Raw genomic sequence first — 17,620 nt, forward strand, 5'->3', positions numbered from 1 at the left:
ATTGAGAGTCAATGAACAACGACGTCGTTGGGTTACGTTTCTTTTCCTACTTTGGGGTATTCTTCTTGAATCACCTAAGTCGTGATTTTAATACATATGTTCGTTCCTTCATTAGTCCGTTCTTTTATTTATTGTTAATGTAATTTATTTGAACGCTTTTCCTACCCCTTTGCCATTCATGCAGATCATGTATTCAGGCGTTTGGTTTTGTTGCTGTTGCTGAATTAGAACGCGGCATGACTCAACCTGCCCTAAGTATTCACATTAATTGATTGATTGATTGATTGATTGATTGATTGATTGATTGATTGATTGATTGATTGATTGATTGATTGATTGATTAATTCATTGATTGATTCATTGATTGATTCATTGATTGATTCATTGATTGATTGATTGATTGATTGATTGATTGATTGATTCATTGATTGATCGATTGATTGATTCATTATTGATTAATTGATTGATTAATTCATTGATTCATTGATTGATTGATTCATTCATTGATTCATTCATTTATTCATTCATTTATTCATTGATTGATTCATTGATTGATTTATTCATTGATTCATTGATTGATTGATTCATTGATTCATTCATTGATTCATTCATTGATTCATTCATTGATTCATGCATTCATTGATTGATTGATTCATTGATTGATTCATTGATTGATTCATTCATTGATTCATTGATTTATTCATTGATTCATTCATTGATTGATTCATTAATTCATTGATTCATTCATTGATTCATTCTTTTGTTCATTAATTCATTCTTTTTTGTTTGTTTGTTTTATGTGAACGCGTTGCCCAGTCTCCAAACGCATGCGCATTAATTCATTCATTTGTTCGTTTACTCAAACATTCATTGAGTTCATCCTTTTTTCCTTCTTTATTTTAACGATTTACCCACCATTAACACAAATACAGGACATACTTTTCTATCATGCAATAAAAAAAAACTCACTAGCTTCGGGGAAAAAAGAGTGAACGTTTTCCCCCAACAATCGCTTTATCCTTCTGCAAACGATCAAATCGCACCACCAGTAGAAAACATCGATCGATCGCGATTGGGTAGCCAGGTGGACTTTATCCGTGGAAAGGAAAAGAACAAACGATAATCTGGCTGGAAGATTAGTATTGTGTGGCTGCAAATTCACGAGAAAAGCTCACATAGAGAAACTCATACACGCGTGTTTTTCTTTTTTTCTTCTTTTCCTTTATTTATTACTTGCCTTTTCTTCTTTTCTTGTCTCTGCTTTCTTTCTTTATTTTCTCCTTTTTTTTTTACACTTTTTTTAATTTCTTTTTTTATTTCTTTTCTTTTTTCTTCCTTTCGTCCTGTCTTACTTTATTTCTCTCTTTCTTTAACTTCTTTTTACTCCCTTCCTTACTCCTTTTATCAGCATTCTAATTGTTTCTGTTTTTCATTTTTCCTTCCTTCCTTTCTTCCTTCCTTCCCTTCAACTCACTATCCTCCTGCTTCATCGTCTTTCTCACTTTTTTTTCTCTCTAATGATTAGAACTTCTCACGAAAGTAACAATTTACCTTGGCATCTTTCCAGGTCAACGGACAACTGCTGCACCCAGACTTGCAAGATCACACACAAGCGACGCACATCATGCAGCCATTTTTCAAGCGGACCTATGAATTATTGACGACTCTACGAAGACGGTTTGGAAGTTAACGTCGGCTTGGGTTTCAAATCTGCAACCGATCACTGGACATAAAGATGTGATACAGCACTGATCAGTGATCGAGAGAGTGAGGTATAAGCGACAAGGAAAAAAAGGGATATGCAGTCTACGTCTTCGATGTCTGTGATCGAGAAAGTAAGGGGCTAGGTGAAAAAAGAAAACTGTAAAGTCTACGATTCTTTCTCTTCTTGGGCTGGATGCCATCGACAAGCAGACACGGACCCAATCCGGCTCGACGACTCCTTCTTTGCGTCATGGGATCCGGCAATGCATCATGGGTATTGTCGCTTCTGTGCGTCTGGGCCGTGCTACTCGGCTGTACTAGTAAGTATACATATTCATGTGTCTAAACAAAAAAAGAACAACAGAAAACAAATTGTCGCTGTTTTACTCAGGGTGGTATAAAATAAATATATTTGTCAACATTTTCATTCATAACAATCTGGGTTACAAAAATCAAGGTCCATTGGTGACAAGTCCAAGTGGTCAAACATTGTAAGCTTCAGATGAAACGTGGATTGTCAAAGTCAAAGCCAACCAGGCTGTTTGTTTGATATGGGGAAACATTGCGGTTTGGGATTTTTGTTTAAGGGGACAACGATTGTAAATATCCACTCTCAACGAACCAATCAATTCTCACAATTACCGCGACGACTCATGGTCAATTAGTCATCACCATTGTCACCACCACTACAACATTAAATATCATCACCACCAACACCAACAACAACAAACAACATCTAAAAACAAACAAAACACAACAAAAACAACAACAACAATAACAACAACAACAAGAACACCACAACCACCAACAACAACAACAACAACATTGGTGAATCACAGAAGGTGTGGACCAGTGATTGCCTGGTGGTGTACAGCGAATGACCCGTGAATGAGTAATCAATGCATACACAAATTTAATTTTCAACAAGGTGTTGAAAGGATTTCGCGTTTTTTTAATTTTTAAACACAGTTCTTTGAATGCTTGGGGATTTAGGGTCAAAAACTAGAAACGCTGAACTAGTACAGTGCAGGATTTGTGGGAAATGTAGTGTGTGTGTGTGAGTGTGTGTGTGTGTGTGTGTGTGTGTGTGTGTGGGTGTGGGTGTGGGTGTGTGTTTGTGTGTGAGTGAGTGAGTGTGTGTGGGTGTGTGTGGGTGTGTGTGGGTGTGTGTGGGTGTGTGTGTGAGTGTTAGGCAACGTGAGTAATTAACCTGCATTCCCAACTCTATTTGGAGCATTTCCGTCCAACCATGGTCTTCATTTATATTCAAGTACATTTGTGTATCATATACTATTCAAATAATAATGTGTATCTTCACAGCTGCACAGACGCAGTACGGCACACGGTTCGTCATTGCAATCCCCTTTGCTTTCGGGGACGATACCGGAAGTGTCTTCACTACCAGCAACTTCCGGGTAATTTTGTCCAACAATGGGACAACGCCAATCACGGTATCAATGAAGCAAAACGGGACACCAATGCCAGACCAGTCCGTTGCTGGCCTTGGATCAACGGTTGTGCATCTGAGTTCTGACAATATGCTACAGCCCGGAGACCTTCTGTCGCATGAACGGTCAGTGTGTTTCATTTGTGTGGACGATATAGACTCATTGTTTAACGGAATGTGCTATGATACTGTAACCGAGTGCCGAAACACCACAATCACCTTTGAAGGCGAAGTCCAATCAAACAGGATTGAGAATGTTAGAGCTTATTTCAAAGCCCTATAAAAACTGTTATGCATTCGCAAAGGAATCCATGAACATACAGAGAGACAAAAGCCGCCAGACCCCATCACAAACAGAACTCTACAATCCACAGGTGTTGCCTACTTCAAAGGCGAACAACTCGGCAGAGTCTGCTGTGAAGGGCGACGGTAGTCTCCCTGTCACAATACATTTGGAGTATTGGTTATGACGAAGATGGTGTGTGTTCTAGTAGCTCTGTTGTTCGAGCACTGGATTTTTTATCTCATGGTTACAGATTCCAGACCTTGATCATTCTTCCCGAAGAGCAGATGTATGGAAGGCCAAAAGGCCCACGTTCTCGAGACCGACCCTCGATACTGGGAGTATCGATACTCGTTCATTTCATTGGTCTGATCTATGGAAGGCCAAAAGGCCCACGTTCTCGAGACCGACCCTCGATACTGGGAGTATCGATACTCGTTCATTTCATTGGTCTGATCTATGGAACGCCAAAAGGCCCACGTTCTCGAGACCGACCCTCGATACTGCGAGTATCGATACTCCCAGTATCGAGGGTCGGTCTCGAGAACGTGGGCCTTTTGGCGTTCCATACAGATGGTTGTTTAAACCTACACTTGCACACACTTGAGAACCGCGACTAGCTTTCCCCTGCGACCTGAATCCCATGCAATATGATAACACGGAACTTAGTATAAAACATGGCAGAAGGGGTTTAAAAAGACACGAAGAAATGATAACAAGGCGAGCTTGATCAATAATTTGCAAATCCAAAATGACATTCAATGTCCCAATTATCATTTCCCCTCAACACTTTCACTGTCAATACGTGTTCATTGAGTTGATTTCTGGTGTTCATCCGAGTTGAACACCGAAACTCTGACCAATCACACAGACTGTTATATTCTAGATTTATTACGATTATCATTTCCGTTCTTTCTTACCATCCTGGCGAAGGCAGTTTATCTGCCGAAATATTGATCAAAACAAGTACCTAACCTGGTTACTGACGTGTCTGCTTTTTATTTCATAGATTATCATTTCTTCTCAACACAGGACTATTGAACTGACCACACCAAGCCCGAGCACGTTCGGTGTGCTGGTGCAAGGGACCAACGCCTACGACGGGTACATGGCCATCCCGGTAGCGCAGTGGGGTACAGAATACAGAGTGGTCACCCACTGCAGAGGCGAGGGGTCAGTGTGTCAGATGGTCATCCTGGCCCAAGAGGACAACACGGAGGTCACTGTCCACCTCCCTGCCGAGAACAACGGCTTCAGCGTGGATGACCACAACCCTGGCGCTTACCATGCAGCGGAAACTGTGCCCGTTCGCGTGTTGCAGAGACACCAGGCGTGGGTCATCAACAGGACCTTTGAGATGACTGGTGCCAGGGTGGTCAGCAATATCAACGTGGGCGTGCTGGCCGGAGCGCAGTGGACAAACTACAAGGGCAGCGGAGGTGCTATTTTCTTTCTCTCGCGGTTCAGCCTCAGTCTGTCCTTGTTTCCATTTTTCGTTGTCTGTATGTTCCTCCAACTTTTTTTCCCTGAAGTCGTCAGTTTTGTACCCCCCATCCTCCCTTCCTCCCAACCCGATTTGATTGTTTGTTTGTTTGTTTGTTTGCTTAACGCCCAGCCGACCACGAAGGGCCATATCAGGGCGGTGCTGCTTTGACATTTAACGTGCGCCACATGCACACACAAGACAGAAGTCGCAGCACAGGCTTCATGTCTCACCCAGTCACATTATTCTGACACCGGACCAACCAGTCCTAGCATTAACCCCATAATGCCAGACGCCAGGCGGAGCAGCCACTAGATTGCCAATTTTAAAGTCTTAGGTATGACCCGGCCTGGGTTCGAACCCACGACCTCCCGATCACGGGGCGGACGTCTTACCACTAGGCCAACCGTGCCCCAACCCGATTTGGTCTTCCCGGTTTATTATTGGCATGTCCACCATCATGACTATTTATGTGATGTTTGGGTCACGTAAGATAAGCGTTTATTTGAGTTAGTGCCCTAGTTGCTTGTTATTAATTAAAAGACCAACACAATACTGTACTTACATGGGAATGAAGAAGACGAAACAAAAAACAGCAATTATCAATTGTTTTATGTTATATATATTGATTAAACATAATTTAAACCCAGGGGCGGTGACAGAGCAGCTGCCTCCTGTGACTGTGCTTGGCCAGGAGTATGTGTCCGTGGGACCCGGGACAATGCGCGGAGTGGCCACAGAACCTGACACCACCATCCACTCCTCGGACTTCTCCCCTGTCTTGCTGGAGCTCGTGGGTCAGTGGGACCAGGCTGCCTTTGACAGACCCGTCTACTTTCGGGCCAACCGACCCCTTCTGGCTGTTCAGTTTGGCCGCATGAATATGGATGAAAGCAGCCCTGGCTATCCCGTGTTCTTCATTCTCACTCCAATTCTCCAGTTTTGGGGTCCTGGGAACGTCACCATTCTGCCCGAACCCGCTTTCCCCAAGCAACATCTGATGGTCGTCACGCGCGAGAAACACAGGCCTGGTGTGTTCATTAACGATACGTCATTGCTTTCCTACGAGAAACACAACGTAACTCGCTCCGTCTACACCGTGAGCACCGTGGTACATCAGCAGGATGTTAAAGTGGCAATGCAAGGTGGGGCTTGGGATGTGATGGCGCTCTATGTCCTTGGCTGTAGTGCTGACGGTGTTTTCGCTGCTCCATTGGCTGCCCGCTATGACGTCATCAACCCTCCAAAGGTTGGTGGGATTTTCATTTGAGAGGGGGGGGGGTGTTGGTTGAAGAGGGTGTGATGATGGTGGTGGTGGTGGTGTGTGTGTGTGTGTGTGTGTGTGTGTGTGTGTGTGTGAGGGGGGGCAGGGTGAGTGTACGGAACAGCCCCCCTCCCCCCCCTATGTGGCGACGCATGGCCAGAAGCATGTGTTTTTGCAGCGTCTGGGACACTGCGCGGTGTAGGTACAGAAACAGATATAAATACGATCATTCACTCACTTGCATGTATGTATGTATACGTGTATGTGTGTGTGTGTGTGTGTGTGTGTGTGTGTGTGTGTGTTTGTGTGTTTGTATGTGTGCGTGTGCGCGTGCGTGTGTGTGTGTTTGCGTGTGTGAGTTCGTGTGTGTGTGTGTGGTATGTGTGTGTGTCTTGTCAAAATGCACTGTTGTTAACGTGTTTGTATGCGTGCGTGCGATCATGTTTAAGCGTATGTATGTGTGCGCGGGTAGTCTGCCTCTCTTCCTCACATTTTGGGGTGTGAATGGCTGCGCTCACACAGTCAAGTCTTGGTATACTTGTACATGTATGTGTCCATGGGCGTTATGAGGGGAGTCTTATACTCTATTGAGACTCTTGGATCCCATGCTATTCTTCTTCTTCTTCTTCATCTTCTTCTTCTTCTTCTTCTTCTTCTTCTTCTTCTTCTTCTTCTTCTTCTTCTTCTTCTTCTTCTTCTTCTTCTTCTTCTTCTTCTTCTTCTTCTTCTTCTTCTTCTTCTTCGTTCATGGGCTTAGACTCCCACGTTCACTCATGATTTTAGCACGAGTGGAGTTTTACGTGTATGACCGTTTTTACCCCTCCATTCAGGCAGCATACGCCGATTTCGGGGGAGGCATGCTGGATATTTTCGTGTTTCTATAATCCACCGAACTCTGACATAGATTACAGGATCTTTTCCGTGCGCACTTGGTCTTGTGCTTGCGTGTACGCACGAAGGGGGTTAATTCACTAGCAGGTCTGCACATAAGTTGACCTGCGAGATCGGAAAAATCTCCACTCTTAACCCACCAGGCGGCAGCGACCGGGATTCGAACTCACGACCTCCCGATTAGGAGGCCGACGTCTTGCCACTGCGCCCGTCAGCCCATGTTATTCATCCGCTGGGTCTTGACTGAAATACTAGCCTTATAAAGTCCAACTTTTGTTGTAGCCTCGACCTGTATGTGTCCATGAGTGGTGTACGAGTTAGTTGAATAGAATTGTTTTATTCAACAATTATTAGACACAATGCATAACGGGCATGGTTACAATCAACAACAAGCTATACGCTTACGAGAGAACGGCTTTTGCACTTTCGTTTTGTTTCACGTGCATTGGTTTCCTTCACAGAACTGCACGACGACCGAGCAGCAAAAGGCCGGAGACACGGTGGACAACGACTGCGATGGTCTGGTAGACGAAGATGATTGTGACAGTGGTGCGGGAGGTGAGAAGTATTTGTGCTTTGTGATGATGATGATGATGATGATGATGATGATGATGATGATGATGATGATGATGATGATGATGATGATGATGATGATGAGAGAGAGAGAGAGAGAGAGAGAGAGAGAGAGAGAGACACGCACAGAGACAGAGACAGACAAAGATAGAGAAAGAGACACAGAGAGAGACAGAGAGCGAGTGAGCACATGTTTATAAATACATTTATGTACTCATAAACTGTTAGACAGGCAGACAGACGCATGTTGCTCACGACTCACTCACATATATAGACAAGGATACTTCTTTTTGTTAATCGAACGTAGTCTACTTATAAGTACCTTCCTTATATCGTGTAAGTGATCATGCATTCTGCCTCAGATCTGTCCAATATTTTTCAAGAGAAAACAGCATCCGTTCACTTACCACATACTCTTCAAAAAGTTTCATTGGGTTAAAACTGATACGTTCACCTTTTCAGGTATCGATTGCAAGCTGCCTGATACAAGTAAGTAGACAACCTAATATAAGCATAGCTTGTGTGGCCCAATTGTTTCTTCTGTATTACATGTAACCTTAGTTACATTTTATTTGAATCAGTGGTTTTTTTTAAACCAAGTAGACAACCTATAAATCGAAGTTGAAGTGAAATCAACATGAGACTGCACGTGTTTTCAGTGACAATCGCCGCGAAAAGAGATTTGTGTAATGCGGTCTGACCTCGTAATGTGCTTTTAAGTTTACTATGTATACGTTATCTAACCAACGTAAGTAGACTAGTGTACCGTTAAGATGGTGGTATAGAGTTATACATGGTAATTTACACGACACCAACAACCCTAGTCGAAACCCTGTTATCACACAAAAACGTAATGAATTATTCTCTATACATTATTGAACGTGCGGTTAAATGGTTAACGGTGCATACTTCATGCTTGCAGCCATGACTTATTCTCTATACACTCTTCAAAAAAAGTTAAGGATCACTTTTTTACAAGCACGCCACACAAAACCGACAAGACCGAATTCTTTCATTTTTAAAAAAAATATACAATTGAACAACCAAGGAGTAATGACAAACAAAGCAAAGATCGAACGCGGCAGCGACAATTTAGCCAGAGTGTGTCAAACGTGACAACCCTCGAAAATGGAATTCACAACAATGTGAATCAGTGTCAATAACGCGTGTGCCCTCCGTTGTGTGCCAGGCATTCAACACATCGTTGGCGCATGGAGTGGATCAGGTTGCATATGAATGCTCTGGGAACTCCATTCCACTCCTGCTGGAGCCATTGCAGCAGTTGACCCAGATTGGCAGGAGGAGGGTGATGTTGCTGTACCCGACGACAAAGCTCGTCCCACATGTGCTCTATGGGGTTCAGGTCCGGGCTGTTGGCTGGCCACAGCATCCTGTTGACCCTGGCCTGCTGGATGAAGGTGTTTACAGCTGCAGAGCGATGGGGAGGTGCGTTGGCATCCTGAAGAATCGCACGAGGGCCGATCGCTTGGAGGGCTGGAACGACCAGGGGTTGCAGGATCTCATTCTGGTAGCGGACACCGGTCAAGTTTCCCACTACATGGTACAGAGGTGTCCTTAGACGTGTGCTGATCCCTCCCCAGACCATCACAGAGCCTCCGCCAAAACGCTGTCGTTCCAGAACAGCGCCTTCTGCGAAGCGCTCTCCGCGACGCCTCCACAGTCGGATGCGACCATCAGCTGGTTCCAAGCAAAAGCGGGACTCATCTGTAAACAACACCTGAGCCCACTGCTGACGTTGCCACCTCACATGCTGAGAGCACCAGGCTCGGCGAGCTGCTCGGTGATTAACAGTCAGGGTTGTTCCTCGGACGGGACGCCTTGCACGCAAGCCAAAGTTGTGTAAGCGGTTTCGGATCGTCTGACCACTAACAACAGTGTTGGTGGTAGCTTGTAGGCGTTGCCTAATGTTGTTTGCCGTAGCCATTCTTTGTTGCATGGCCTGCCTCTGAATGAAGCGATCCTCTCTTTGTGTGGTGACTCTGGGCCGACCAGAACGTTGTCGCTCCTGCACTCTTCCAGTTGCGTGGAATCTCTGTTTTAGTCTGATGATGACAGAGGGAGCCACTGCAAGCCTCTGGACCACTTGCCTGCCAGCAACACCGTCTTGTAGCCATCCTATTGCCCTTCCTCTATCCAAATCGCTCAGTTTTCTTCGTGGGGGCATGCTGCTACTGTGCATAATTGTGTCAGCGTGTCAACCTTTAAACACAAGCTGGTGAGCGATGTTCATAGCCAGGACCCTGTTGTAGCACGTGCATCACAACCTTTTGCCCTGGCATGCGTTCCGCAAATTTCATGGGGCTATGAAAAACACCCTTTTTCTTCCAAAATGCAGAAGATTTTGAGAAGTCCCACAAAGGGAAATAACTCTGCCTGCCAAACAAAATTCTAGGTCAAGACTCATTGTTCATTTGTTAATTCAAACACATTAATCTTTTAATTATTATGTCGATGTTTAATTTTTTGGCAATTTTTGAGTCACTTGAGAAAAAGTGACTCTATGTAATCGGTCAGTGTTAGTCTGTCCGGCCGGCCGTTCGGCCGGCCGGCCGTCCGTAGACACCACCTTAACGTTGGACTTTTCTCGGAAACTATCAAAGCGATCGGGCTCATATTTTGTTTAGTCGTGACCTCCAATGACCTCTACACTTTAACGATGGTTTCGTTGACCTTTGACCTTTTTCAAGGTCACAGGTTAGCGTCAAAGGAAAAATTAGACATTTTATATCTTTGACAAAGTTCATCGGATGTGATTGAAACTTTGTAGGATTATTCTTTACATCAAAGTATTTACATCTGTAGCCTTTTACGAACGTTATCAGAAAAACAAGGGAGATAACTAGCCTTTTCTGTTCGGCAACACACAACTTAACGTTGGGCTTTTCTCGGAAACTATAAAAGTGACCGGGCTCAAATTTTATGTGAACGTGACTCATTGTGTTGTGAATAGCAATTTCTTCCTGTCCATCTGATGCCTCATATAATATTCAGAACTGCGAAAGTGACTCGATCGAGCGTTTGCTCTTCTTGTTTATAATTAGATCCGTTTTTTCAACCGATCCTTAATTTTTTTTGAAGAGTGTACATGTATTGTACGTGCCGTTAAATGGATGACGATGCATACTTAATGCTTGCAGCAATGAATTATTCTCTATACAGTTATTGTACGTGTAGTTCAATGGTTAACGATGCATACGTTATGCTTGCAGCCATGAATTATTCTCTATACATGTATTGTACGTGCAGTTAAATGGTTAACGATGCATACGTCATGCTTGCAGCCATGAATTATTTTCTATACATGTATTGTACGTGCAGTTAAATGGTTAACGATGCATACCTAATGCTTGCAGCCATGAATTATTCTCTATACATGTACTGTACGAGTACGTGCAGTTATATGGTTAACGATGCATACGTCATGCTTGCAGCCATGAATTGTTCTCTATACAGTCATGTATTGTACGTGCAGTTAAATGGTTAACGATGCATACCTAATGCTTGCAGCCACCCGGGACAGCTGGGGTAAAAGCTTTGTGGCAGTGTTACCAGAGCATTTGTATGGCCTGAACATGTCACTGGCAATAAGCACTCTGTCAACCTCGCCTGTCAATGTCACTGTCTACCAGGGCAACGTGTCGATGTCGGTAAGCACAACCTTTGATTATTATAGGCTTAGAGTCGAACCTGTCTTTTACGGCCACCAAAGAGACCAACTAAAAGTGCAGGTCCTTATAGACAGGTGGTCGTTATGGAAAAGTGAAGTACAGTAGAACCTGCTTTGGCGACCAACCTATTCTTCTTCTTCTTCTTCTTCTGCGTTCGTGGGCTGAAACTCCCACGTACACTCGTGTTTTTTGCACGAGTGGAATTTTACGTGTATGGCCGTTTTTTACCCCGCCATCTAGGCAGCCATACGCCGTTTTCGGAGGAAGCATGCTGGGTATTTTCGTGTTTCTATAACCCACCGAACTCTGACATGGATTACAGGATCTTTTTCGTGCGCACTTGGTCTTGTGCTTGCGTGTACACACGGGGGGTGTTCGGACACCGAGGAGAGTCTGCACACAAAGTTGACTCTGAGAAATAAAATCTCTCGCCGAACGTGGGGACGAACTCACGCTGACAGCGGCCAACTGGATACAAATCCAGCGCGCTACCGACTGAGCTACATCCCCGCCCACCAACCTATTGATAACGACCACCCGCCCATTTTGACCACCCGCCCATTTCGACCACCCCAAAGAAACCCCGATGAGATTTTTCTTATATACATCAGCTTTCCATAACGACAACCTGTCTCTGAGGACCTCTTTTCGTTGGTCATGTAGCTGTCGGTATAGACAGGTTCCAATGTATGTAAGTCTTATATGAAGTCTTATATCGCGCGCGTATCTCCAGACTCGGACTCAAGGCGCAGGGATCTATTTATGCCGTGTGAGATGGAATTTTTTACACAATACATCACGCATTCACATCGACCAGCAGATCGCAGCCATTTCGGCGCGTATCCTACTTTTCACGGCCTATTATTCCAAGTCACACGGGTAGTTTGGTGGGCATTTTTTATCTATGCCTGTACAATTTTGCCAGGAAAGACCCTTTTGTCAATCGTGGGATCTTTAACGTGCACACCCCAATGTAGTGTACACGAAGGGACCTCGGTTTTTCGTCTCATCCGAAAGACTAGCACTTGAACCCACCACCTAGGTTAGGAAAGGGGGGGGGAGAAAATTGCTAACGCCCTGACCCAGGGTCGAACTCGCAACCTCTCGCTTACGAGCGCAAAGAACCTCATCGGTGTTTCCTGGGGGTGGTCGTAATAGGCGGGTGGTCGTTATCAGGGGGTGGTCGCTAAGGTAGGTTCAACTCTAAAAGAGGTTCCGGGGAGGACCACCAAATACCTTGAACCGAAGCGAAGATGACGTCTTCCGTCTCGTCTCGGACTAGGGATGTACGTAACATCCTATTTTGCAACACAAAGTTCGTCCCTTGGATAGCTGTTTCTGTGGAAAGGTGAGGCGTGGGGACGGGGCTGGGCGTTGGGTTGGGGTGGGGTGGGGGGGGGGGGAGGGGAGGGGGAGGGGCACTAACTGAGTGGATGGCGTGATTTTGATACCGAGTTGGGGGTAGAAAACGAGAGGTTTGTACTTCAGTCAGAGGGATAACAGGAAAAACGCGCTGTCTGTCAGCAATGACCCGGTGAATAATTTATTCTTTCTCAATTAACCCATGTAAAAGGGCAGAGATGGCACGGAAATTAAGACTTGTTTTTTTGGAAAGGTTGTTACTATTTGTTCAAGGTCTTCAATAAGACAAACAACTCAGAAAAGGTGTTTTTTGTCCTATAAAATAACATTTGAAGGATTTATGGGTCACAATTGACGTTTTTTGCGACTTTTTGTGTGTAAAACATGTCATTTTCCAGAATATTAAGATATTACTTTCAAGTGTGCTTTATTTCACTCTAGACAGGCCCCTAGATCAAGTAACAGAGAAAATATTTCATATCTATGAACAGATTTTCTTCCCTAGGTAAATATCACAGGCACAAAATAAGTTTTGGAAAAAAGCAAGTTTGTGTGACAGAACTTCTAATGATATTCCTCGATAAATCATAGAAAGTCTCTCTATTACTGTGTAGAAACATCATGTCTGATGACAATTTTTTTTTAAAGTTAGAAGATGGAACAATTAGTCTCGAAGATGATTAGTTCCCACTGATGGTGCTTGTGTTCAAAACACGATTCTGAGTAAAAAGCGTCAACAGGTTTCAAAATGGTGTCAAATGGTAATTAAACATTTGGAAAATGATCGCTTTATTGCAAGAAAGAGGTTGAAGATGACACAATGACTTTGCACAATCATTTCTATGGTGTTTAAAGTTCCTAAACATACGTTTTTGGATCAAAATGTCGTGCTATCTGCGGCCTTAAATTGTCCTTTTTTAGGGACGCTGAATTCAATCCACGTCTGGCTTTAACGTTTAGGTGATAGTTTAGATTTCTGTTCATTACTGGACCAGGTACTAACAACAATACACAACCAGTTATTTGTGGAAGCGGTAATTTGCATATTTGTTGGTGTTGGTGCGTGTAGTTAACGGTCACCTTTGAAGGCAAGTCCAGACAGAAAATAATGTATCCTACCATAATGCATTACTGTAGATTTTGTATACGCAAGAGGGGAGGGGTTTGTGCTTCTTACTCCCATCGAGGTCTTTTATGCAGACTGAAAACACGTCATCAATTAAGTGATTAGCATACTTAAGGATGAATTCTACAGACATGAGAGATGACTTTGTAGGATTCCACAAACATTTGGGAATTGCCTAATGCTCAAATGAGGAAAAGTGTGCCAAACAGCTAGAACAAGCTCCTTCACTGTATACTTTTAAATGAAATTGATCGGGTATGAATGCATTGGTTCAAGTACAAAAAGGGGTTTACTTTTTACATTTAGTCAAATTTTGACTAAATGTTTTAACGTAGAGGGGGGAATCGAGACGAGGGTGTGGTGTATGTGTGTGTGTGTGTGTGTGTGTGTGTGTGTGTGTGTGTGTGTGTGTGTGTGTCTGTGTGTGTGTCTGTGTCTGTGTGTGTGTGCGTGTGTGTGTGTAGAGTGATTCAAAGTAAACTACTGGACCGATCTTTATGATATTTGACATGAGAGTTCCTGGGAATAATATCCCCGGACGTTTTTTTTTCCTTTTTTCGATAAATGTCTTTGATGACGTCATATCCGGCTTTTTTTGTAAAAGTTGAGGCGGCACTGTCACACCCTCATTTTTCAATCAAATTGATTGAAATTTTTGTAAAGCAATCTTCGACGAAGGCCGGACTTTGGTATTGCATTTCAGCTTGGTGGCTTAAAAATCAATTAATGACTTTGGTCATTAAAAATCTGAAAATTGTAATTTCTTCATATAAAACGATCCTAATTTACGTTCATCTTATTCTACATCATTTCCTGATTCCAAAAACATAAGAATATGTTATATTTGGATTAAAAACAAGCTCTGAAAATTAATAATATAAAAATTATGATCAAAATTAAATTTCCGAAATCGATTTAAAAACAATTTCATCTTCTTCCTTGTCGGTTCCTGATTCCAAAAACATATAGATATGATATGTTTGGATTAAAAACACGCTCAGAAAGTTAAAACGAAGAGAGGTACAGAAAAGCGTGCGATGCAGCACAGCGAAACCACTACTACCGCGCTGAACAGGCTCGTCAGTTTCACTCCGTTATGCACAAGCGGCGGACTACAGTCATTGTGAAAAAATGCAGTGCGTTCAGTTTCATTCTGTAAGTTCCACAGCTTGACTAAATGTAGTAATTTCGCCTTACGCGACTTGTTTTTTTTAACTAAATTGATTGAAATTTTAGTTAAGCTATCTTCGACAAAGGCCGGACTTTGGTATTGCATTTCAGCTTGGAGGCTTAAAAATAGTTAATGAGTTTGGTCATTCATAATCTGAACATTGTAATTAAAATATTTTTTGTTAAAAACGATCACAAAATAATTTCATCTTATTTTTCATTATTTGCTGATTCCAAAAACATATAAATATGTTATATTTGGATTAAAAACAAGCTCTGAAAATTACAAATATGAAAATTATGATTAAAATTAAATTAACGAAATCGATTTAAAAACTATTTCATCTTATTTCTTGTCGGTTCCTGATTCCAAAAACATATAGATATAATATGTTTGGATTAAAAACAAGCTCAGAAAGTTAAACAGAACAGAGAATACAGAAAAGAGTGCTATATCCTGCTCAGCGCCACAACTCCCGCACTAGTCTGGCTTGTCAATTTCACTACCTTTCCCAGGAGCGGTGGACTGACGATGCTACGAGTATACGATCTTGGTGAATAAATGCAGTGCGTTCAGTTTCAGTTTCATTCTTTGAGTTCGACGTCGACAGATTGACTAAATGTTGTAGTTTCGCCTTTCGCGACTTGTTAAGTGTAGGTTACATATATTTATGCATTTTTTTCTGCCTCGGAATTGAGTAGTAACAATTTTCGTGTCATTAGATTATTATTGTAATAACCTGGACCACGAACATGAATATTGTTATCAATAAGTGTCAGATAATAATCACTAGTCTTCATTTTATTCTCAAATTGTTTCAAGATAGCTGACGTGAGTGGAAAAAAAGCACACAAAAAACAATGTCCAACAGTCATGCAAGCATTTGTTAATATACTAAAGCAGAAACCACTTGACTTCCACAATGCGTATCAAATACGGCTTTTTTGCTATCATAAAAAACAAGAGGCGAAGCCTTCAAGGCTCACGTAAGAAATCGACAAACAGTAACACAAACTCAATCACTCCGTCACACACACACACACACACACACACACACACACACACACACACACACACACACACACACACACACACACACACACACACACACACACACACACACACACACACACACACACACACACACACACACAGAAAGAGCATAGGTGAAACTGTGCAAGAAAGCGAGACACTAGATCTAGATCTGTCTGTCTGCATGTAGCCTACTTACAGGGACACGACTGCCAAATAGTCTCGGCCCGCTCAAAAAAACAATGACCGAGACTTTCAGTAATTCCTTCGCGTGACGTCAAACCCTCTTACGTCATAATGTGACGTCAATGTAATGTGACGTCTTCAAATGTTAGAGTTTCTACCACATACATACATACGCACGCACGCACAGACAGACAAAAGTTAGCATCGCATAATAGGCTACACTTACGTGAGCCAAAAATCAATACTCTTACAAGGGAAACAACTGCTATATTATTGCCCTTCGTTTTCAGCAATATGATCGCCTCCCCTGGAAACCATTTTATCAGTTTTGGTATAATGTTTTTAATTTTTTTTGTTTTGTTGTGATTTTAAATTGAATTTTGTTAACTAAATTCTCCCGGCAGTCAAGGGGTTAGTTTGTGGCGATTTGACACGATTCTTTAGCAGCTTGGCATACATAGGGGAAGGGCTCCTAATATGGACCACTTTTTGTTTCATGCTAATAACTAGCTTGTTTTCTTGCGAAGAAGTTTCATGTTGTGTTTGGTAGTCCTTCTCTCTTAGGTGAACCGTTAGGCCTAATTAGAGTGAAATAGCTTTGATAGACATTCAGCAAAAATTAAATACATAAAAAATCACAAATGGTCCATATTAGGCGCCCAGGCTCCTAATATGGACCAGTGAAGCGGCCTTCACGAATCACTGTCAAAAGCCCCCTATACTTCAAAATAATGTGATACAACTTAGTGTGCAGGTCAGACTAATTCAAATATGCTTTAGATGTATCTGTTTCGGGTTGATGAGAGCATTATTTGAAGCACACAAGGAAACTAAAGAAGCATATCAAAAACAGAGTGAAAATAAGTGAAATTATCAACTTCCACAAAAAGAAGACAATTTGATATAGTTTTTTGAAAGCTCGAAGGCTAGTTATAGGTTATTTTCAGCAAGCTTCTTAATGAATTAATGAAAATCGCCTTTAGCTTTTATTTTCTTCTATTTGTTGAAGGTGGTCCATATTAGGGGACTCACACATACTTTGAGATTTTGCTATTATGTTTTGTTTCCAGTAGAAACTCGGGGTCAAAACTGCTAAAATGTAACAAATACGGTCTTAGCTGTCATATATATAGCAATGTTTGTGTGATAAAAGCTTTGGCTGTGGACAGAAACGAGTCTGTTTTAGGCGTCAAATTTAGAGTGAACGCCGCCAAAAGTGAAAAAAAGAGAAAAAGCCTAACGGTTTTGAGGTTTGTGTTTCGGCAACTGTTTTGACATGTGCAAGTTATCCAGAGAGGGTGAATACAGCGAATGAAATTGTTTTTAGCGCTCTAGCGCCGTTAGTTTGTCAGATCAAGAGGTGGTCCATATTAGGAGCCGGTCCATATTAGGAGCCCTTCCCCTATGAT

General features: G+C 42.5%; 1 protein-coding gene across 1 annotated transcript in view; it reads left to right on the forward strand.

Annotated features, from left to right (window-relative positions):
* The first annotated feature begins 3,008 nt into the window (after positions 1 to 3,008).
* The window catches only part of LOC138969692 (uncharacterized), a 33,241-nt gene continuing 18,629 nt past the window's right edge, over positions 3,009 to 17,620 (forward strand). The window contains exons 1-6 of the mRNA XM_070342550.1: positions 3,009 to 3,277; positions 4,467 to 4,873; positions 5,568 to 6,166; positions 7,534 to 7,630; positions 8,108 to 8,134; positions 11,174 to 11,313. Coding sequence (XP_070198651.1) covers positions 3,009 to 3,277; positions 4,467 to 4,873; positions 5,568 to 6,166; positions 7,534 to 7,630; positions 8,108 to 8,134; positions 11,174 to 11,313 — 1,539 coding nt within the window. The remainder of the gene's footprint in view (positions 3,278 to 4,466; positions 4,874 to 5,567; positions 6,167 to 7,533; positions 7,631 to 8,107; positions 8,135 to 11,173; positions 11,314 to 17,620) is intronic.

Source organism: Littorina saxatilis, linkage group LG6, assembly GCF_037325665.1.
Source record: "Littorina saxatilis isolate snail1 linkage group LG6, US_GU_Lsax_2.0, whole genome shotgun sequence".
Classification (NCBI taxonomy): domain Eukaryota; kingdom Metazoa; phylum Mollusca; class Gastropoda; order Littorinimorpha; family Littorinidae; genus Littorina; species Littorina saxatilis.